At 38.5% G+C, this 24126-nt stretch overlaps 1 protein-coding gene across 1 annotated transcript; it reads left to right on the forward strand.

Annotated features, from left to right (window-relative positions):
• The first annotated feature begins 1391 nt into the window (after positions 1 to 1391).
• On the forward strand, positions 1392 to 16010 carry LOC128217551 (A disintegrin and metalloproteinase with thrombospondin motifs adt-1-like). Its single transcript, XM_052924755.1, has 17 exons — positions 1392 to 1483; positions 2192 to 2397; positions 3946 to 4171; positions 4337 to 4463; positions 4617 to 4762; positions 5231 to 5670; positions 7048 to 7218; positions 8749 to 8919; positions 9196 to 9271; positions 9991 to 10088; positions 11033 to 11188; positions 11427 to 11600; positions 12628 to 12798; positions 14043 to 14225; positions 14821 to 14994; positions 15547 to 15717; positions 15897 to 16010. Exons 1-17 carry the CDS (start codon positions 1392 to 1394, stop codon positions 15917 to 15919), a joined length of 2805 nt encoding a protein of 934 aa, XP_052780715.1. The 3' UTR covers positions 15920 to 16010.
• Positions 16011 to 24126: the final 8116 nt, after the last annotated feature.

Raw genomic sequence — 24126 nt, forward strand, 5'->3', positions numbered from 1 at the left:
CTTTAAAATGCAGACTTTATATCTATATCACTTTTCGGCCCGGGACCGCTAACTGATATAGAAGTTGGCACAGTTATAGAGGAGGCCTTTGTATTATTGGACGAGACAAATATAATGCTGTGTTTAAGGGCTAATAATTAATAGTTATTTTATAAATAACGGTTAAAGGTTGTTAGTACGTACTTACAACCATAAATGGTCTGATCATAATCTATCGAATAGCCATTTATTTCGTGTAAGTACATAATAATGATATTTTTAGTGGTCTTCATTTGCTTGTGTAAACTACCTACTTAATGGGCCAGAATCTATCGCCTTATCTCATTTAATTCAATAACGACTGACTGCTGATTTACTGAAATAAATGTAACGAAAAGCCTGAGCAGTACTACCTTCTCATTGGACAAAAGAAAAGGTTGACGACTAATATAGATTAGTCATATTTGAATTTTATTCATGTTCTTATAAGTTAATGCTGTTGTTTTTTCTCTTAAGCCATGCCCGGGACCACATCTCACCAGCTTTACACAGAAAACGTACGGTAAGATGTTCTATTTAAAAAAAAGCTATTGCCTTTTATAAATTATGATATGGTCCTTGATATTTCTCAGACATAACGAGTTTTAAATAATACGATTATGGAGAGTATCAAACTGTTTTGCAAATCACATTTAATATATAATGTAATAAGACAGTTCAATAGTACGTTCAACTCATTGATCTCATTTTAAGACCAACTTGGGAAAGGTGCTTTGAATTACCATTATTGAAATCTCCTGGTACCCGAGTATACTGTGAAGTTTTCGTGTACTTATTCAACGTTAGCGAAATGTGTACCGAGGGGATGTTAGCGGAATTTGTACCGGGGGCTGTTAGCGGAATGTGTATAGAGGGCTGTTAGCGGAATACCAAGGGGGCTGTTAGCGGAATGTGTAACTAGGGTCTGTTAGCGGAATGTGTACCGAAGGGGCTGCTAGCGGAATGTGTATCGGGGGCGCTGTTAGCGGAATGTGTACCGAGGGGGCTTTTAGCGGAATGTGTACCGAGGGGGCTTTTAGCGGAATGTGTAGCTAGGGGGCTATTAGCGGAATATGTGTCTATGGGGCTATTAGCGGAATGTGTAGCTAAGGGGCTGTTAGCGGAATGTGTAGCCAAGGAACTGTTAGCGGAATGTGAACCGATGGGGATGTGAACCGTTGGCGCTGTTAACGAAAAGTGTACAGTGGGTGCTGTTAACGGAATGTGTATCAAGGGTGCTGTTACCGGAATGTGTAATGAGGTGTTTTGGGGGGGGGTGGCTGTGAACCGAGGGGACTGTGTAGCGAGGGTGCAGTTAGATGAATGTATGCCGCGGGGGTTGTGTGCAGTGTACCGAGGGTGTTGTTAACGGAATGTGTAACGAGGTGTTTGGGGGAGGGGGTGAACCGAGGGGACTGTTTGCAGAATGTGAACCAAGGGAGCTGTTACCGGAATGTGTACCGAGGTGTTTGGGGGGGGGGGGCTGTGAACCGAGGGGACTGTTAACGGAATGTGTAGCGAGGGTGCAGTTAGTGGAATGTGTGCCACGGGGGTTGTGTGCAGTGTACTGAGGGTGTTGTTAACGGAATGTGTACCGAAGGGGGGGGGGGCTGTGTACAGAGAGGGGTGGGGGTCTTTTACCGATGTTAATTTTGACGGAATGTGTACCGAAGGTGTACAGAGGGGGTGTGGGTCTTTGAACCGATGGTGCTGTTAACGGAATGTGTACTGAGGGTGTGACGATGATTGGTTGCAATACCTGATATGTGCCTATATGTATGTACATGCTTCAATAGTCTGGGGAATACACTTAATTTCAGGCCTAAGTTTCTCGAAACATCTTAAATCCTTCATAACAGGATTGAGCTTTGCTCACTATTCTTGTTGTGTTATTTTTGTGTAATAGTTATATTTTAATGTGAATATTTTAATGATATCATACATCACAATGAATTAGTTTTTAATTAGTGTTAAATCTAGTTAAGTGAAACAAGTGTAATGAATGAGCAAAGTGTTTTGGGCCTAAGTATTTTCGAGAAATTTTGGCCTAGATCAAGTTTTGATATATCTCTTTTGGAATTGTGCCCAATAGAATGTATCACACATATAACCATTTATTTACATAATATATACACTTACAATGTTTAAATGTATGTATATTGATGTTTCCTAGATTCAAAATTCAACCAAAAGAGGTAAAACGAGCTATTGTGGTGATCTCCAAGACCTGTTTCGGCGTAGACCTGTCCAGTCAGCCATGGGAACCATTCCAGCCACTCGGCCTCCTGAGACAACAGTATGCCGAGTATAATCCGCTAGAGGAGGACCCGGATACAAGAGGACCAACATTGTACCTCAACTGTGCCGGAATTTCTAAAGGTACAGATACTATAGCAGATCGAGGTAGTAATGACTTTATGACATTGCTTAAAAGACCCTGTCATAGAAACATTTATTTAGTAATAGTGTTCTGGTTGAAGAACTGTAGAACGATTCTACATGAATCCATCATTCTTTGTCAATATGATTGTCGATTCAAGACAGACTTACAGGGTCTTTTTCCTTATGGTACAATGTAATCGTTTAGTTTTTATTAACGTAAAACATACTTTATAAAGCTAACCGTTTCAAAGTCAGATTAACGATATCATGTTATTTTAATAACTCCTTTCCACTGAATTATATTCTTATCTTACAACTAATTTTGGCCCAGACATACCCAGTATGTTATATAATTCTGTATTTTTTTTCATATTCTTTAAGTCCTCAAATGAATTGAAACAACTATAATGGTATATGATGTTACCGATGGTATTATCAAAACCGTCACTATTGATGGATGGTTATACTAAGCGCAGTCTTTAGCGCACTCGCTTCTCACCAAAGCGACCCGGGTTCGATTCCCAGCCTGGGCGCATGTGTGTTTCGTTAGTGGTCACCAAGCCGGACAAGTGGGTTTTCTCCGGGTACTCCGGTTTCCCCCCTCCCACAACACAACACAAGACCACACTCTCGTGCCAACGAGAGTGACTTAGTATAAGCAATCATAGCTTTCTTCACAATCGTTGTAAAATATATAATATTTAAACTAAATAATCAACATCAAATCTCAAAACTGTTATAATACCAACCCGTTCAAATGCCCTACCTCTATCGGAAGAGGTAGCGAAAACAGTGTAGTCAAATATAAGTAGTTCTTTTGGTTTGCAACCTCATTAATTGGCATCCAAATGTCTATACAACGCCACAAGTACAACGGTCGAGTGCAATCTCACTTTATTTCCTAGTGTTTCGTATCATCCCGGCGTGCGGTGAATGTTTCGGGCGCTACCAGAGTTCCGGTGACTGCTACGATATGCAGATAGCCGCCGCCGAGTGCGCCGTCCGGGACCGCCTACACCTCCTCTGCAATTGCCCAAAGGTCATGCCCCTAGTCGGTCCAGTCATATCCTCTCGCTTTAAAGATAATAAATAATTGGGAATTTAATCGTTGAAAAAGTTAAAAAAAAAACAAACAAACATTTATTGATTTAAAAAAAACGCAATAAAAATTGAACGACCACCGTGAGCATCTCATTTTGTCGTGAAACACTGTGAATGAAATTAAAGCGTATATTTCTAATGGGCAGTTGTATTTTGCTTTTTGTACGATACTGGTTACTAGCTAGTGCTATTATATTCATCTGTGATTTTCTGCAGTGTGTACAGGACACGAGCTGCCACTCGAAGAGGACGACACAGAATCCCACCACGCCAAAGAATGGCCCAACTCTCAATAAATCATGTAGGTGTGCTTGTCGAAGATTTAAGACCAAAGTTTTATTATTGTAAATTCTATTTGTTTATTTTAAGCACATCCAGGAAGTTGGAATGTACAATACTGGATACACTTACACAAACGTACCATCATGATATTTCTCATTTCAGATATTCAGCCAACAACATCTTCCCTCACCCAGAAGCCATGCTTCTGTAAACAGCCCCGTCCTGAGACCACGCCCGCGTATGCCCGGTCACGTGACTGCGAGACAGGTGCGAAAAAGCTGCTGGAAGGAGTTCCTGTGGAGGTAGCACTCACACTGCTGGGGCTGGGTGCAGTCGTTGGTGTTCTTCTGTCCATCGCCCTCTGTCTCTGCATGCCCTGCCTCACCAGGTGCCTGTAATTTACCGGTTTAACATTCTGTAAAATAACACAATTAATACCCTAAAAACTTGATAAAATACTGCTTAATTTTCGATAAAGCATTGACACCATACATATTAAGTTACCGAATCCATCACAACATTAAAAGTAATAGTGTATTATAAATGTTTGCAGGAAGATCGAAAGTTTCCGCAAGACCCTGCTGGGAAAACCCAAACAAAGCAGGAATAAAGGAAAGACTCTGCCCGCGCTACCTTTGCCGATGCCGCATCCCGTGCCTCAAGCACCAACAGACCCTAATGTAGGCCGCCATTTTAATAATTTATTCATGATATTTACAACATGTTAATAAAGGCAAAGACATAATACTGTCTTCGGTTAATTGGAATAAGTGATAAGCGTAATGGTATGTTAGTATTTTTAAGGTTTATCAGTTATCTTTCGTGTATTGCAGTACCTGCAGCCAAGCACATTGAGCGGTCCTCAAGCACCACCTCGTCCCCACACAATGACCACAGACACCATGAACGACGCTGTCTATCATTCCCTGAACTTCCCATCCCGCCATGCGCCACCCGCCCCCTTGCAGGGGGATGCACCGTACAACCAAAGCAACAGTTGTATGGTTGTTGAGAACACTTCGGTCCCAGATGACATGACTTACACCTTGACTGGTGCTGGTAGCGGAGACACATACAGTAGGCACCGTTTCGGTGTGCAAGGCATCCAGCGTGAATCGATTCCTCTAAAAACTTTTACAGGAAATGAAGATGTAATACATGCAAAAGAAGAAAACAGTGTAATATGTTGTACTCGTTCGAATGCACTTGAAGAATGCTCAATCACTGATGATATTTACCATTCAATTATTTCAACAGATGAAAGCATCAGGCAGGAAATAATGCGAATGGCCTCAAGAGGGTTAAACATAGCAAATTCTCACAACACAAATGAGAAATGCGTAAATGCACATGGAAATGAAATGAATGGAAGTTTAGTTTTAAATAGCATCCCTCAATGTACCGATATTTCACAAAAAGATAACGATGGAGTTGATAACTATTGTAGGTACAATGCCTCGACGCTTGGACCTCAACAGGAATCCATCCCTGGATCCCCGAGTGGGCATCACCAAACTTTGGAACTGGACAGACAAACGGGTTACACATACAACCGACAGACATCAAAATTGGAGAGCGAGAAAAACAAATTGGACCTGGAAATGTTGGCACTAGACCTGGATAAACACGACTATTTTGTCCTTATTCCTAAAACACAACTGGCAGAAGATCACAGTTCAGGCAGTAAGGACGGTATGGGTAGTGAATCGCGGGTGACAACAGTGGATGTTCCAAATGGGTCTGTTGGAACAGCCTGTGATATGCATGTGAATGAGGTACAATCAAATAAAGATGACACTTTTATGAACATTTCAGATACTCCGGAAGATGACATACACCGCTGTACTCCACATAGAAACAAGCCCGAGCAGCTAGACAGTGCTGAGTGTATGGGCAGTTTGGTTGACTTGAAATAATGCTTGTATACAGTAACTTGAAAATTTGCCGTGAACGCGAATTTTTTTTTTAGTTCATGGTCGTTTCTTACATAAATCTCTAGTGTATACATCAATGGCAGAAAAGACATGTTCCTCTATATCAATGCTTACTTACTGATACTGAACGCGGGAGTGCATATCTAGGTCAGTGGAGACCTTTAGTTGTCAGACATTCTGAAACTCTTGAGAACAGCTGTATAAAACTGTTCATTTCATTATATATACCATTATCACAATATACAAGCATATTTGTAACAGCTTATAATGAGTTTTCACTATTTATCAACGTGTTCAAAGGTTTGATAAGTGATAAGACCACAATTTTGCAATGCATGAAGGAAAATAAGATGTCTGTTAATACGCACGCACGTTTTACTAGACTGACACGAACTTTGTATGAAATCTTTCGAGATCAAGTATGAATATAATCTGTGTGACCCAGATTCGACGTGAGCGGTCTTTATCTGTCAACATCGTGATTTAAATCAGTCTGACCTTCGTAGCTTACCTTGTCTGATGTAAATCTTTGGATAAAGTCAGAATCTCGTCAGGTTTGTGTTATGTCTTTTATTACTTAGTCAATTATCATTTTCATTAATATAATGTTGGGTGACATTGATGTTTGTATTTTGGGGGATATAACCATCTGATGAATATGGAATGACGACCGTCATTCACTTTGTAAAGGAACTTACCCCACAAAGAGCAAGCAATGTCCTGGTCGTGTCACATATTGTCCATAGTTTAGATTTTACCAAAACAATACAGTGTCAGCTTCTTCTTTTTTAAATGTCGTAAATAATCTTAAGCCCGGTTTAATATTATTATTATGATTTTCATTTTTTCTTAAAATTAGTGATTGTCATCATTTTATCAAGTTTACCAACGATGAAAATGAAAGAAATTTAAAATAGAAAGCCAGAATAAATAGCAATTAAAATAGACATAAGATAGTACGACAATTCAAACGACGCCAATGGTATATTTCATTGACTGACTGACGAATTATTGAACGAATGATCAATTTATTGGTCGATTGCAGGTTGTTTAATTGGTTGATTTAGTTGGTTTGTTACTATACATGTATACTTGCGATAAGTTTTATTGCAGAATGAGGTTATGGGCAGTTTTAGCTGCCTACCTATGTGTGCCCATAGCGACCGGGGCTGACGGTAAGAAACTTAGATGTACCAAACACAAATCCTCAGTTTTGAATTAGAAATATGTTGTAAGATAAATCATTAAGTACATTTAGCCAACAATGAACGATTATAGTGTCATTGTCGATTCACCCTTTAACCTCGTGCATATCCCGTGCCCGTATCAGTTGACGGTGCATGGGGCGGCTGGATGCCGTGGACCACCTGCTCCGTCACTTGCGGTAGTGGCTACCACGTGCGCTCAAAGATCTGCGACAATCCGGAACCGGAAGGCGGCGGCGCTGACTGTGCTGGGACGGACTATGACACGAAGCCCTGCGATATGTCCAACTGTCCAGGTATGCGATCACAACTATAAAATTGTTACGTCACCAGAAAATCTTCTGTGGCGGATCTGTGGTCAAGTGGTTACACACTTGACTGTCAATCCAGGGGTCGCAGGTTCGATTTTCCGCTGCAACAGCTACACAGATACTAATCGTTTTCTGGGAGGGACGTTCAAAAGGTGCCCCGTTTGACATTACTGTACACAGGTGCACGTGAAAAAATCAGGGTAATTAATACAAAGGTTGTATATTCTGTCTGTGCACTATTCTCCAAAAACCTAAAACGATTAACACTCTTATCGGAGCATTCGCCGAATGGGGAGGCCCTAGTGCGAGTCTAAATAAGGTAACACAACACCAAATTATTCAATTTAATCTTGTTAAAGCTGTTATTTTTATTAAAAAGTAAAAAATCCCACTTTGGTGTATGAACTCATAGAAAAGAGGTGTTAAAATATCACAACTTGTGACAAAAATGTGTTTATTAACTATATCAAAATGAAGATAATAGAGGGTGCAAAATGTTGATTAGCTTCTTATTTTTTAATACTAATGGAATAAACTGAGCAATATTTATTCTTAAAAAAGGTATGTCATAATTGAAGACCTAGTGCCACTAAGGATTAAAATATAAGAGAAAGAGAAATAACAGTGGGTATATAACTATGATAGGTCTCAGATTATGTCTGATAAAACCCCGAGGCTCAAACGAGGCTTTATTAAACAAAAGTGGATATAAATTACCAAGTGAACACCCTAACTCGATCAGTGACTCACTATATGCTTATGCGTTAGATAAGCGGGCGGCACTGAACGGTATTTTTCACACAGCCGAATATTACACACGTGCGACAAATTCGTACGAATATGTCACACATTTGTGAAAATTCAGTGTTGTACCTCTACCACCACCCCATTCCCCCCGCCCCCTCGAACGCAAAAACGAATACGTCACATGTCCAAAAAAAAAAACAACACCCGTCAAAACATTATTCATACGAATGCGTCACACATTCCAAAAAAAGTTTTTTTCCGATATAGCCCTCGCATTGTACAGGATGCTAGAACGTATTGAGTAAATTAACATTTTAGGTCATTGTATAGGGGCTATACATGTAAAATTCTTTAGCACTCAATATTTTGATAACTTTTCTACACAGATACTTCATAAAAGTATGAGAAGTATCATGTTGCTTTAAGGGGTCACTTGTTCAAAAGTCAATGATATGGAGTAATAAACATGTCATCCTTTATTATTAAACATGTTGATACCTGTTTGACGAAAATCTTAATTGTTCTTAATAAATATTCGATCATTTGTGACTATAGGATTGCTCGAATCCTTCATAGTTTATGTCCGGTCAGTTATTTCATGGTGCATGGACCTATTAAAAAAAAACAAAAAAATATCACAAGAGTTACATGTAGCCATATCATTTACTTGACAATGTACAGTACCTTATCTTTAACGTTGTCACATATACTCACGTGATTGACCTTTAACGGTATACGACTATTCACTTTGATATTTTACTTTGCCAGTTGATGGTGAATGGAGCGGCTGGGAGGCGTGGACGGCGTGCACGACCACATGTGGCACGGGCGTAACTTTTCGTACTCGCCACTGTGACAACCCCGCCCCCGCCTATAACGGCTCAGATTGCCCTGGCCTCAACCAGGACTTTTCTAAGTGCCTTGTCAAACACTGCCCCAGTAAGCACCTCCTCATTTCATACTGTACGTTTACAGGGACGAAGATATGATCGAACTAAGTGTGTTAGTGCCGAGGTGACACGATCTTGGCGGCAAGGTACGGCCTAGTACTATATATATAAAGCAAACAATCTTATACTTTGCCAAAGGTATCCTGAAGTTGAGACGACCAAGACATACATTTGGTGTTCTAACTAATTTATATAATCCTCAAAAGTAAACACTGACCATTCACGATAGACTATCATTTATACAATACAATGTTATTATCCCTAGTTCCTGGCGGCTGGACGAACTGGGGTGACTTTGGCCAGTGCAGTGCAACATGTGGCTACAATGTCTACAAAGAGAGGTTTACCAGATTATTCAGTCCATCTGTCAACCTGAACCTCGTTCACTCACATCTTTATTTAGCATGTTTGTCGTCGTGCCCGACACCGTATGTAGGCATAATTTATGGCACAATTGCAACAAACTGTTGTGTAGAAATGTATATACGGTGAGTGTTATATACCACGTGATAAATTACGTCGTATATGCTACGTCGAAGGGCACTAATTTGCTTAAAATGAAGACTTAAAACAAAGATAACGTTTCTTTTACTACACCATTTTAAATGAAACAAAGGGCTATGCCACTTAAAGAGCCCCGCCTTCGTTTTATTACTGGAGTTTGATAAGATGATTAATTTCATCAAACACTTCGACAAACCTGTTTCCAAAATAATGTTTTGACTGCTCTGTCAGACGGCCGTATTGTGAAAAGGTTTGTCGAATTGTTTAAAGAAACTAAACTCTCAATCAATCTTTCGTAAAAGACCGAAGGTGGGGCTCCGTAAGCAGCGTAGACTGCGCTATGTTTCATTTAAACTGGTGAACATGGTGAAGAAAGAGTGAAGATATCTTTGAATTAAGCCTTCATTCGAAGCAAATTGTTGCCGTCCTACGTAGCATTTATGACGCAATTTATCACGTGGTATACACACACTGTATATAACTGTATGCGAAACAGATAAAAAAATCCATCTTTTTCAACACACATCAAACGATAATTTTCTCATTTCACGTGTAGAAATCGGACTTGCACCAACCCGAGGCCCATGTACGGAGGGAAGACGTGTGATGGGGACGGCCTCGACACGGGGTTATGCAGCTACATTGACTGTAAAGGTAATGTAAATCATTACGATAGGAAAGAGCATTTCGAACTCCGCAGCCATTTGTAATCGAAAGCAACATCGGATGTATGCCGGTTAATCTGTTGAAGAAGTTCGAAAGTGTATTTACAGTAGTGGTTTGACGTGTATTTTACATTTACTAAGTTTGAATTGATTGTGAAGTGTATTATTACATGAGTTGTTAAGATACTCAAGGGTAACGTCATAAAGCTTATCAGCATAATTGAAATAACTACGCAATCTACCTGTAGCGCAGTTAAACTGTAAAGATTTCTGACATTGTAAACCGTCCATATACATCCAATGTTGTTTTCGGTAGCAAATGGGGAAGTGTTTCGAATACGTAAAGAGCATATGAACCACATCACCAAGATCACATATATGAATGTAAACTATATCATTGTCTACTTTTACTTAATTGTTTTGTTGTTTGAGGTGAAAGTACTCAACTTCCGTATTGTTGAACTGAGGCTCTTCAGGGCCAACGTTCATAGTAAAGCGGTAAAGCGGTCAAAAATAGTACGCTCTGTCAATGCATGAATACACATGACATTTTATTTTAATTATGATGGCGTCATCGCAGCGTTGATCTGGGTAATAAGTAGTGCTCATTTGGGACGGATCTATATTCCCTGGACTGTATTTGATTCTTTATATATCGTATATGTTCTATTTGTATCGAAGTAATGGGGGCTACCAAACCTCCAAAAGAGAGAGATAGTACGTGTGGACTACGTGTTGTGCGTTACAAACCGACATATATGTACAATGTAAAGTTCAGCATGAATACGCAAGAGCAGGAAGAAAGTGGTGAATGCATGTATCATTGAGGTCATATATACAAAGTTAATATCGCATATGACTCAACTACAATAACAATGACATGTAGTCATCATGTGACGAAAACTCTCTCTATTATTTTGTCTTCCAAAACAGATGGTATCTGGGAAACTTGGGCAGAGTGGGGCTCATGCAGCGCCACGTGCGGCACGTCCGTTCGATTCCGGTTCCGGAACTGCACCTTTTCCACCAGAAATGGCACGTGCACGGGCAACGAGTACGAGAGTGACTTATGCTCAAATCCGTGCCCAGGTAAGGAGAGGTGAAATGTCAATGTTTTAATGTTCCAATTGTTTCATATGAAAGACAGAAACGTATATCTTTGTTATCACAGAAACATGAACATAACAAAACGTCATTAACGGTTAGACATGAAATGCGGTTAAGAACGACCATAACATTATTTAAGGTTGCCAGGTACGTGAATATTCAAATCATATTGTAAACGATGTTCGCAAGGTAAAATTGGTTAAATGTATATACTTACCAGTAAACGGAAGTTGGTCGGACTGGAGCAGTTGGGCGCGATGTAGTGTCACGTGCGAACATGGAACCACACACCGGGAACGTCTCTGTGCCAATCCGCCCGCACTCCACGGTGGTTTGCCGTGCGCGGGCGACAACGAACAAACCAAGAACTGCACAGTGCCAACACCCTGTCCAGGTATTGTTGTCATGTACTATATATGAAGCAAAGTTATACCTTTATTGATCAATTACGCAATTATTTATAAACACGTATATTTTTTACGTTAGGCAGCCCACCAATACGTATTTTTAGCTATAGAAGAAGAAGATTTTATTAACTATAAGCTTACAGCCCATGAGTTACATATAATATAAACATGTACAGTATATAAACATTTCCGATAGAACAACTTTCAAAATCAATCATAATGTATAAACAAAGTAAAGTTATATCACATTTGCTTATAATACTGAAAAAATAGTCAGTGGAGAAAAGTGTCTAATGTCTATACTGACGCATTTTAAAGCCCTTATAGACAAACAACATAGTTTTCTAATAGTAGTTAGTAGTTACATCTATATGAGACATTACATTAAGAACTTAGAAATTGTACATAGTATAAGCTCAATCTTACTTTAGAGAAGTCCATGTGTGAACATTTGGATAAAGTAACAGTTTTAAAAGCGCCCATCACACACTACCTCAACGGCGCTAAACCGAAACACACAATCAACAACGGCGAGAAATCGACGGAGCTCCATCGGGAGTATCGATGTAGTACCTGCGTTGTACTACCGTTGTCCAACCGACGTTAGAGCCGATGCGTTACCGATTAACACTTTTCTGTTGCTTTAGTGTATTACCAAGGCGCCGTCGTTGTTCTACCGATGTGCCACCGTAGACTAAAGCTACAGCGGAGTGATACCGGAGTACTGCCGTTGCAGTTTCTATCTCCTGATAGCATATCGGCAGTACTTTTTGTGCATGTTCAAAGACTTAAAATGACGCCGGCCGTTGCTTATTGTTTTGTCGATGTTTTGATGATGTCCTGACGAAATACTACCGTCTTTAGCGATGTGATACCTGCCGAACTAGTAAAAAAACAAAAATGTGCTCCGGTTTAGCTCCGGCGAGCCAAATGGGCTGGGTGATATTTTCCCGTTTATTTTGACCCTCTTATGTTTTTATCATATCAACGATTGAATATATTCCCCAACTCAAGTCAACGGCATGTGGTCCGAATGGACTGTTTGGTCGTCGTGTGACGCCACGTGCGACGACGGCCACAGGCTGCGCATCCGTCGCTGCTCCCACCCGCCACCCATGTACCACGGCAAGCCATGTGTTGGCAAGGACATAGAAACCGGTGCCTGTAACGATGGACACTGCAAGAGTAAGTTACATGAATACTACAAGACACTGACACAGGCACGCTTGTTTTTTGTTTTGAATTTCATCGATTATCATTGACTTTTACAGCTCACTCCTCGTCTTTCTACGCTTCTCGTCCAATGAGCATACTAATTCATGATATGGTATATCCAGATATTTTAACATCGTGCGCAGTATAGGTTTATTAAGTAATAGTTAGACCGTATTTTTTAAAAAAATTGTTATGATTAAGAAGGGCGGAGCGAGTGGCCAGATCCGGCACAGGAGTACAAACAATGCGGTGAACAACAAAACAAAAACACAGCATGTTCAGTGCCTCTTGAAACCATCAGTCCATTCAGTTTTAAAACCTTTAAAAGATGGAAATTAGCCAACGGCCTGTTATGACACCAGTGTGATTTGATTCAGTGATATGTGGTAGAAAAAAATAAAGAAAAAACAGCTGCTGCTACAATAATTAAGAAAAAAATCTTTGCAAAGAAGGAATTCCTTAAAACATCCCAAAGGGACCGTATTGACACAAACCTCAAAGACAGAAGGAAATACATGTTTATAATGTATCGTTGAAACCCACATTAAGTCTGACATCTAGGCTTAATATAAGTATTTAGCTCCGATTGGCCTGTTTGAAACGCTGAACTAGACATATATAAGATCTGATGAAGAAGCTGTCAGAAAGGGCACCCCGTAAACTATAAGTTTATTATATACACTGTACACACTATAAACTAAACGCTCTTTTGTTCTTGGACTATATTGGAGAATATATATAAATGTTTTAACTCTCATATCATTACGGTTACCAATTGTATAGTGCAATAATTAACGTGTGGATATATAACAACGATAGTCTGCATTTTATTGCACGGGAAGCTGGAACATAAAAAAAATATAACACAACATTTACTACACCCAACACCTGTGATTGAAATAATACAGTTCTCACTCCTCGCGCTTGTTTTGTATAAGTTCAATAAGTCAGGTACTAGTAGTTGGTGCGTTAACTATTACTCAAGTCGTTTTTGATTATTATCAATTAACTTAAATATTAGGTAATTCAAAATGGAAGGCACTCATTTCGTTAGTGAGGGGTCTTTTTGTAGAAAACCGGAATCAACTGCGATGGATTATCAGTTCAATTTGATGATGAATTTGCATATATATTTTAATTAGAAATTGCCAGTTATTTGAAAATGGTTTTTACCCATTCATTCTTACACCTCGCATTTCATTTCTCTCAATTAGTTGACGGCGGGTGGACCCAGTGGTTCGAGTGGGGCGCGTGTTCCACCACGTGCGGCTCGGGAAGTACGTCACGCTTCCGTGTCTGCTCAAACCCAAAACCCGAGTACGGTGGAGATTTCTGTGATGGCGAGTTCGAAGAGTTCTCCAACTGTTCCATCAACCCTGACGTAACAAATTGCACAAGTAAGAATTTGAGTACAACAAATGCCCTGCTTGATATGTAGGCTGCAAACACGCCACAAATATTGATCACCTAATATATAGGTGAAAAGAAAATTGAGAGGTGAACCAACACTGCATTAATGAACTTTTTCTGGTATACAAATCGCAACTCACAAATGAGCTGCATAATAGCTAAATTATCTGAAGTGAATATTCTGTTTAGTACCTTACCGTTTTCGTCTAATCGTCTGATAACATTTGACGCTGAAATAAAAAACTAAGAAATATGCAAGGTATTTTAATCTTGGTATATGGATAGAGGGCAATTATGAGGCTATGGACTTAAGCTGTAGTTGCTACGGTGAAAATATTACTTAGGTTTAGCGCTAATACTACTTTTTGGTTGGACGTTGGCATAACTCAAAATGTACTTAAGCAACATACATGAAAGTTATCTTATGAATACGGAGTCATAAGGGGATTATGCGTATATATATATATATATATAAACATGAGGTTGCTTTAGCACCACTCCGTATTGTTCTTGGCATCATTAAAAAATATCAGTTCCGACAACATTAAATATATATTGACAGTGCATGTACATATCTCTCAGTTGACGGTGGTTGGGGCTCGTGGGAACAGTGGAGCAGTTGCGGGGTCACATGCGGAGACGGTAACGGCACCCGCACCCGAGCCTGCGACAACCCTAGCCCCCACGGCGAGGGGAAGTATTGTGTTGGTAACGGAAGTGATGTTCAGTCGTGCACCAATCCAACGCCCTGTCCAGGTTAGAGTATGATTCAAGAATAAATTTAAACTTTAAGACAATACGTTTGGCGAAATATTCGCATAAAGACGTACATACATCTTCGTGTGCCTTTTATTCAACAAGAGTTAACATGTTTTCTGCGTTTTAAATGCACGTATTTATAAGCACCAAATAAACAATAAGTGTTAGCCTTTGGAATCGAACCATGTTTTTCTATCGATTTTCTGGCATTAAACATCAAACGATTACGATTATAATCGTTTATGTTCATGCTTGAATAAACACGTAACTCTTCATTTTGGTTTCGTAAATGTTTTAGCACAAAATACTTATGCATTTTATTACTTGTATGTTTTTTTAATGTCGTTTATCTATCATTGAAATATAAATGGATAACAAATTGATATACCTTAAAAAGAAAAAAATAATTTTGGTTAGAAGTTTAAGGGAGTTTAGTGTTTTGAAGGAAAAAACAATACTTGTTCACTACCACCGGTTTTGCATTTATTTTTGTCCTTTTTTCGCACTGTATCCGTACTTGGAATTTGTTCACTAAATTCCGGTGTGTAGTAAACGGAGGTTGGGCTACATGGCACGCGTGGTTCGCATGCACTTCCACCTGTGGTAACGGCACCCAGACACGCTTTCGGACGTGCACCCACCCTAAACCGGCCAACGGAGGCAATTACTGTGTTGGAAATAACGATGACACGAAGGGATGCACCGGTCCTGACTGTGCTGGTGAGCAATCGTCCGTTAACATACTAGTACATTGACGTAGGGGCATTTATGTCCATAACATTTTGGTTACTACAACGCTTTCTGGCATTAAACATCGAACGATTACGATTATAATCAACAACGCATGAATAATTTCATTTCACTGTTTCTTGATACAAATAACACTACTCCGATTTCAGATACGACGTCTTTTGTTGGGTAACCAGTTTTCCTGCTCGATTACTCTGATGTGGCGGCTTGTATTTGTTTCGCGTTTTGTTTCCCTTTGACAACAATAAACTGGATTTTGTTTTTGGAGAGTCTTCAACACCATCTGTTTTGCTAACTTTATAGGACTTCAAACTACAGTACAAGCAATGAAAGCGTCCTATAATCTTATATTAACTTAGTATCTTTCCTGAAACAAAAACAAAAGACGTGGAGTAAAGAACTTGAAATATTTCCTGGGACTGGTTGAGAAATTACAATACGTTACTTGTGTACAGCGGTATGACTGTGACATCTTCTTAATGTGCGGAAAAACACAAAATGGAACTGGGTTCATACTTGCTCAGCTTGGGGTTTACAAAAGTCAAAGCTTTAAGTTTCCGCCCGAAATGAAACATGATAGCAGCTAACATCAGTTGTGTCGCCTGACTACAGTTCACGATCCTATTAATATTGGCAAAGCGTATTTCAGTGTTGGATTTAATTTTGAAACCAAATGTTTTTCATACCTATATCCCTTCAGCTAGTTCAACAATATAGACACTCTTCTGCGATTCCCTAAATATAAAATTAATACATTAAAAAGTCGAATAATAATCTGGCTGCATGGAAAACAGTAAACATGCTAACAAAAGCAGGCGAATGCCAGCGATTCATACTGCATGGAACTGAAAATATGCAAGGCTGCCAACCAGGTCATAATATGTAAATGCAATTTTGATAAGGTATTACTTATTACAAATATGTTGTATCAGCAAAGGGAAATACGTTTGTTCTACGTCATCCCTTCGAAATGATTCAAATGGTAATTAGACTGGCCTAATTAATAAAAACATTTAGAATACTTGTATTTAAACATAATTCAAATAACGAATATCTTAATGAATAAAGCAAACATTCACTTTACAGGCTCGGTAAAAAAATAAGACTTTACTGTAATGACTCGCGTATGCGCGGGATAAGTTGTGACTCATGGTGATGATGGTGACGGTCTTTGTACAATGGAGTTCGGGCTGGTGGCAGTTATTCACCTGCCCTTGAATAACAAACGATACTATCTAGTGTAGAACGGCTTTACAAATGATTGATTTCAGTATAGAAAATCCATTCAAAATGATTTTCTTCATTTCAGAACTTCCGCAGCATCAGGTTATATATGTTTCAAGAAACTCTCATTCTAATTAAGCTGTGTGAAGTTAGCTAAACATACGACATTGGACATTAAAAATCGAATGTTGTGCTGGCACGACATTGGACATTTGACATTCAAAATGAATGTCATGCCAGCACGACATTAGACATTCAAAATCAAATGTTGTGCTGGCACGACATTGGACATTGTAATTCAAAATCGAATGTTGTGCTGGCACGACATTGGACATTGGAATTCAAAATCGAATGTTGTGTTAGCACGACATTGGACATTGGAAATTCAAAATTGAAAGTCGTGCTGGCATGACATTGGACATTCAAAAATGAATGTCGTTCCAGCACGACATTGGACATTGGACATTCAAAATTGAAAGTCGTGTTGGCACGACATTGGAAATTCAAAAGTGAAAGTCGTACCAGCACGACATTGGACATTGGACATTGGGATTTCAAAAATGAATGTCGCGTTAGCACGACATTTGACATTGGACATTCAAAATCGAATGTTGTGCTGGCACGACATTGGACATTCAAAATTGAAAGTCGTGCTGGTACGACATTAGACATTCAAAAATGAATGTCGTGCCATCGCAACATTTGACATTGGACAATCAAAATCGAATGTTGTGCTGGCACGACATTGGACATTGGACATTCAAAATCAAATGTTGTGCTGGCACGACATTGGACATTGGACATTCGAAAACGAAAGTCGTGCTGGCACGACATTGGACATTCAAAACCGAAATGGCACGACATTAGGCATTCAAAATATGTCGTGCTGGTTAGTTGTCTAGGTAATAAATATTAATTTTGGACCCATGATAGACAGAGACTTCGAATAATCCCTTAAGATAGATTTTAGCAGTGCACGCCGTCATGAGCTGAAAAATACGTTCTAAAACAATGACATTTTAACTGTTTTTATTCACACATTTACACGTTGAAGCGATTATCAACATTTTTATATTCAAAAACGTCGATAAAGCAGTCAGCTAATTCAAAGCATTAAACATGCCTGTTCTTCTAAAACAATGATGTATTGACTGTTTTTATGCACAAATTATCACTCTGAAGCGTTTTTCATTTTTTTTTTTTCAAAAAAGTCGATCGAGCACTTCAGTGGCCTAGCGGCCTAGCGGCGTGAAGTTAGCGGCCTGGCGGCCTACCGGCTTAGCGGCCTAAAATGGTTTCCTATTTCAAACCATGTATACATGCATTTTCTTTTAAAACAATGACATGTTAACTGTTTGAATGCACAAATTAACACTTTGAAGCTATTAGCGATAATCAGCATATTTTTTTTTTTAAAAGTCGATTAAGCAGTCAGCTATTTCAAAGCATTAAACATGCCTGATCTTCTAAAACAATGATATATTTAGTGTTTTTATGCACAAATTATCACTCTGAAGCGTTTTTCAACTTTTTTTCAAAAAAGTCGATCGAGCATTTCAGCAGCCTAGCAGCCTAGCGGCGTGAAGTTAGCGGCCTGGCGGCCTACCGGCTTAGCGGCCTAAAAGGGTTTCCTATTTCAAACCATGTATACATGCATTTTCTTCTAAAACAATGACCTATTAACTGTTTGAATGCACAAATTAACACTTTGAAGCTATTAGCGATAATCAGCATATTTTTTTTTCTAAAAAAGTCGATTAAGCAGTCAGCTATTTCAAAGCATTAAACATGCCTGATTTTCTAAAACAATTATATATTTAGTGTTTTTATGCACAAATTATCACTCTGAAGCGTTTTTCATTTTTTTTTTCAAAAAAGTCGATCAAGCACTTCAGCGGTCTAGCGACCTAGCGGCGTGAAGTTAGCGGCCTGGCGGCCTTGCGGCCTTGCGGCCTAAAATTGTTTCCTATTTCAAATTAACTGTTTGAATGCACAAATTAACACTTTGAAGCTATTAGCGATAATCAACATATTTTTTTCAAAAAAGTCGATTAAGCAGTCAGCTATTTTAAAGCATTAAATATATTAAAAAAAGACGCATTAACAATTGCTCGGAAATTGAAAAATAATTAGGCCGCCAGGCCGCTAGGCCGCCAACTTCACGCCGCTAGGCCACCAACTTCACGCCGCTAGGCCGTTTACTTCACGCCGCTAGGCCGCTAACTTCACGCCGCTAGGCCGCTAACTTCATGCCGCTAGGCCGCTAGGCCGCTAACTTCACGTACATAAGAAAATCCTCGTATGAACAACATCAACCACTTTTGTTAATAATACTAAATACGAACGCCAAAACATAAATGAATAACACAATACATTTATGACTGCCAAGAAATGGAAATAGATCATCTGAATGCCATTATTTAGCCCTATAAGGATTACGAACATAGCTTTAAACAGAGTAAAAATGATAAAAATGGCAATGCTAATACGTATGCAGATTATAACCTAATTTGTCCGGAGCAAAATGTCGCTTCATATACCAAAAGACCCAAAATGTAAAACGGTATCTCGCGACAATTCCATCAAACGGAATAATATCAAATGAGTGTCTCTACGTGACATCTGTACTGGTAAACAAGCTGGCGTAATACATAGACATCATGATGACCTTATTATAATTGGAAACGATAACAAGAAGAGAATGTCAATATTTACATAGATATGCCTTATTTATGTGCATAAAGGAATGGATTTAAAGGAATATTTTCTAATCTGTTGTAGTCAATACTGACGCCATTCAATACTTTCGCGTTTAGATTATATATGGCTAAGATCATATTGTGATTTGTGTGATTTGAATATGTAATTATTAGTTTAACATATTTATTTTGCAACAATTGTGAAACAAGTTATTACAACATTATATTAATCACTCTCGTTGAACCGATTTTACGCGAGAGTGTGGTCTTGTGTTGTGGGGGAAACGGGAGAACCCGGAGAAAACCCACTTGTCCGGCTTGGTGACCACGAACCAAACTTACATGCGCCCGAGCCGGGAATTGAACCCGGGTCGCTTAGGTGAGAAGCGAGTGCGCTAACCAAAGCGCTAACCGGACAACCGATTGTAATTAATGTAATTTGATTATATTTAAAAAAATGTTTGTCATCGGTATATGCGTACACATAAGCCTTCGTGTATTTTCAAATAAGCTCTCTTAGCTCTTACACCTAAACTGTATATATTTTGAATAGTATACCATACACATCTTCTGGCAAGGATATTCATCATTGACATAAGACGCCACAATTGTTTAAGCATGGTTAAACAAGATTGTCTCCAATGGGGAAATATGAGAGCCCTATCTGCTCTGAATATCGACTCCCAACGTCATCCGGTCCGAGAAACAAATATACATATATTACCAGGAAAGGTTTATATCCTAAGGGTGTCATATTTCTTAAATGTTATTACCGCTCTGACTATGCTATTTTTAAATTTAAATGAAATTTAAATTTTCAAAACTATGAAAAACTACATGAACAACCTCAAAGTTTAAATATAAAAACCCCTTTAATGGTACAGGGTAAACTCCAAAGATATTGAACACAAGCACGAACAATACTTAAAAATATGTTTTGTCGTGTTATCAGTCATTCAAATCGATGATGAAAACTTCATTTTAAACCCCCAGTAAATTTACATTTGGCTGACCGTCCCTGGGCGGTACCGAACAATCCTTGATATATGAAGTGTGTTGCTTGTGGAGTTTTTGTGCTGTTGTTCCATGTTTCTGGTTTGTGATTGTTTGTTTTTTGTTCTTTGTCCTTGGCGTTGACATTGTGCCATTGAACGATTTTTATGTTTAAACTTTTGATAACTATACTTGTTTCTGTAGTGATAATTGGCTGTCTCTATGTGAAATAATCTGCATTGGTAAACAAGAGAGAGAGATAGAGAGCGAGAGAGAGAGAGAGAGAGAGAGAGAGAGAGAGATTCTGTATTTCCTCCATTATGAAAAGACGTATGTTAATGGTAATAATCATACACAATAAATGTGACAAAAATTCATTTTACACAACTACAAAAGGTCATGGTGTTAAAATATCTATAATACTATAATACTATAATACAATAAAGGGCACCACATATGCCTGTCCTGCTTTTCCACTAACCATCAAGAGGCATAACTCGACACATATTAAACCTGTTACAATACCATGTTATGATTGTAACATGTTATGATAGTTCTAGTTCATGTAAAGTATTAGAAGATGATCTTTGTTTCTCCTATTGTATAAATAATTGATAAAAATAAACCTGTCCAAATTCATTTGAGTTTATTGCACTTTTCAAATTAAACAATGTCAATTTTAATAGAAATCAGATTATTTCTGTCTATTAAGCAATGGTATTGAAGATTTATCATCTGTTGCAATTCTTACTGACGCCAGTTTAATATGTCACGCTATAATATCGGATATAGTTCTGTGATCATATGGTTGCGTGCTGTGTTTAAGTTATTGCAATTGCTTGACTATATTGTTAAACATGCATGTCTTCCTTATATGCGTATGCGTGGGTATTTTGTATTTGTAAATAAACTCTAATACACTATTTTTGCGGATTAAATCACACCAATATCCACACTCTAGATCAGGCAAGGTAAAAACAACATCGACAACAATACGCCACAAATTATCAGAGTATGGTTAAACAAGACTGTCTCCAATGGGAACATATTTCTGCTCTGATTATTGACTTCCAACATAATCCGTTCTGAGAAACAAATATAACTGAACTATTAGGAGAGGTTTATGTGCTTTGGATGTCATAGCTTTCGAGTTTCTTGAAGTGATTATATTTCCATTCAAAATATGCTGTTTTTCATATTTGATCGACATTTGCCCAGTGTTGGTACAATCGCTAATTTTTGACGATTCGCTATTTTAACGGTCGCTAAATATCTGACTTACCGTTACCTGACGAGTCGCTAAATTTTCAGTTGTTGGTATCAATTTAGCGATCATCGCTACATAACGAAATCGTTAAAATATATAGCGAAATCGCTAAATTGACATAACTTCCTGTTACTGTTGGGTTGTGGTTTTACTGGTTACTTCCTGTTCATCAAAGATGACGTCTGCTGATGCGTGCCTGAAAATAGTAAAAAGAAGGTAAAAAGTGTGAATTTTACACCTGGTGAGATTGATCTGTTGTTAACTCTGTATGAAGAGAATAAAGACAAGCTGCGGCCGAGTAAAACCAGCCCGGAGACTAAAGGAATGATATGGGACAGGATTGCAGAGCAGCTGTCTGTGTTAGGAGTTTGTAAAAGAACGGGAATTAATGTAAAAAACAAATGGGACAACCTACAAAGGCATGGGAAAATGGAGGAGGCAATGAGGAAAGCACAAAAGAAAGGGACAGGAAGAGGAAAAGGACTGACTGTGAAGGAAAAGAAAGAAGAAGCTCTGTATCAGAGGGTGGTGGACTTGTGCGCAGATGACCTGTCATTCTGTGGGATAACTGGTTGATACCAAACAAAGGTCTGCTTGGGTAAGCCAAGTAGTGAATGATGAACTTTATATCTTGAGTTAAGCAGTTAAAAGTAGTTTCATATGTACAAATGAAGAGAATTGAGATAGATCGTCTGCAAGCATTGCTGTAAAACTGGAATTCTGAACTAAGTTATTGTTACTATAAATAAATTTTAGATGCATGTACCGGTTATTCAAGTTTGTTTCGGTCATTTTCATAATATATACTAGTTAGAAATGCTTAACATGTTTACATCACTTACCCTATTTCAAAACACTCGCCATGTATATCACATTCCAACTTGAATCAATTGAAACCATCAAAAGTTCGCGTTATTCAATTTCAAATGCGTCATTTTATCCAGGAGAGTTAACTACAACGTCAGGTCGTTTCAACCCATAGACGTTGCAAACCCTAATCCACCAGCCCTTATGTGATAAATACTTCAAATCCTCTGTCATTTTAACATTTAACACTATAAACGTGAACTATTCAGCACCATTACAACTGAACTTAGAATCATCAGCAATGTTTGTTTTGACAGTTGATACAGAAAAACCGTAGTAAAAACAGTGTCAATTTCAATTTGTCTTTAATATTTGTTCAATGCGTGTTCTTTGTTATCAAATGCAAAATAAAGCATTTTCCAAATGATATTTCTAGAAAATAATGTCTTTCATTTAAATTCTTCGTAAAACCACAAAAAAAACATGTAAACAAGCCGGCATTCAACAGAACATGTGCCATGCTATATTTAGCAATAATGTAGATCGTAGTAAGATCACTACGCCAAATCAGAGCGTTGCTTTGTTGCCAAACTCCGCCTACAAAGGTCACGAAAAGGTCGACCGGTTCATGCAAAATGAACTCAATTTTTATCGTTCAGAAAATCAAGTACGGATGTAAATATTTAGATGTAACTGTATTGCGCCCATTGTTGAGAACTGCATTAATTTTTATTTAATTTTTTGAAGTGTTGGTAAATGGGTTTAGGCCGAGGTACTCCTTCAAGATAATTTTACAATATCTTCATTGAAAATAAAGGTATATTTAGACCATTTCCAGGGGCTTGGCCTGGGCGCCGGGTGGACCCTCACCACCACCACCATGGATCCGCTAGTGGAAATGGCTTCACTGCAATGGACGGGTTCAATGCATTCACTATAAGGAAATAATGTTTTGGTTGAAATACTTATTTATCCATGGGTTGAAACGTCTATGGGTCGAATATCCTTGATAATGCAGTAGTAGTCAAAACGTCTCTCGTTATAAACGGTGTAACATTATGGCATTTTTCAGGACCAGCCCCGACGAAGAGTGAACTGCTGAATGTTAATATCGTCAGCTGTGTGTCATCCGATGAGGTTGATGATGTTTAATCAAAGGTAACAAATTAATCGACTTGTTTTGATAAAGATGTGGACTTTCCCTCTTATGGGTAGCAAGATCATACCACCCCACACACCCCTTACCTCCCCCAAAAATATTAAAACATTAACATGTCGGTAATGGATTAAATTTATTTAAAGAAAGTTCTTGAATTAAAACAGTCAGCTTATATGGGTATATACACCTTAAGATACTTGCTATTTTTTTAACCTTTCAGCTGCTTTCAC

The sequence above is a fragment of the Mya arenaria genome, chromosome 14 (genome assembly GCF_026914265.1).
Source record: "Mya arenaria isolate MELC-2E11 chromosome 14, ASM2691426v1".
Classification (NCBI taxonomy): Eukaryota; Metazoa; Mollusca; class Bivalvia; order Myida; family Myidae; genus Mya; species Mya arenaria.

What these genes read in the sequence shown, in the direction of transcription:
- LOC128217551 (XM_052924755.1), top strand. Translation starts at nt 1,392, where the DNA reads ATGTGTAACGAGGTGTTTGGGGGAGGGGGTGAACCGAGGGGACTGTTT. An exon ending in CGATATGTCCAACTGTCCAG is followed by an intron (nt 7,219 to 8,748) that starts GTATGCGATCAC and finishes TTACTTTGCCAG; the next exon opens with TTGATGGTGAATGGAGCGGC. An exon ending in TAACGATGGACACTGCAAGA is followed by an intron (nt 12,799 to 14,042) that starts GTAAGTTACATG and finishes TCTCTCAATTAG; the next exon opens with TTGACGGCGGGTGGACCCAG.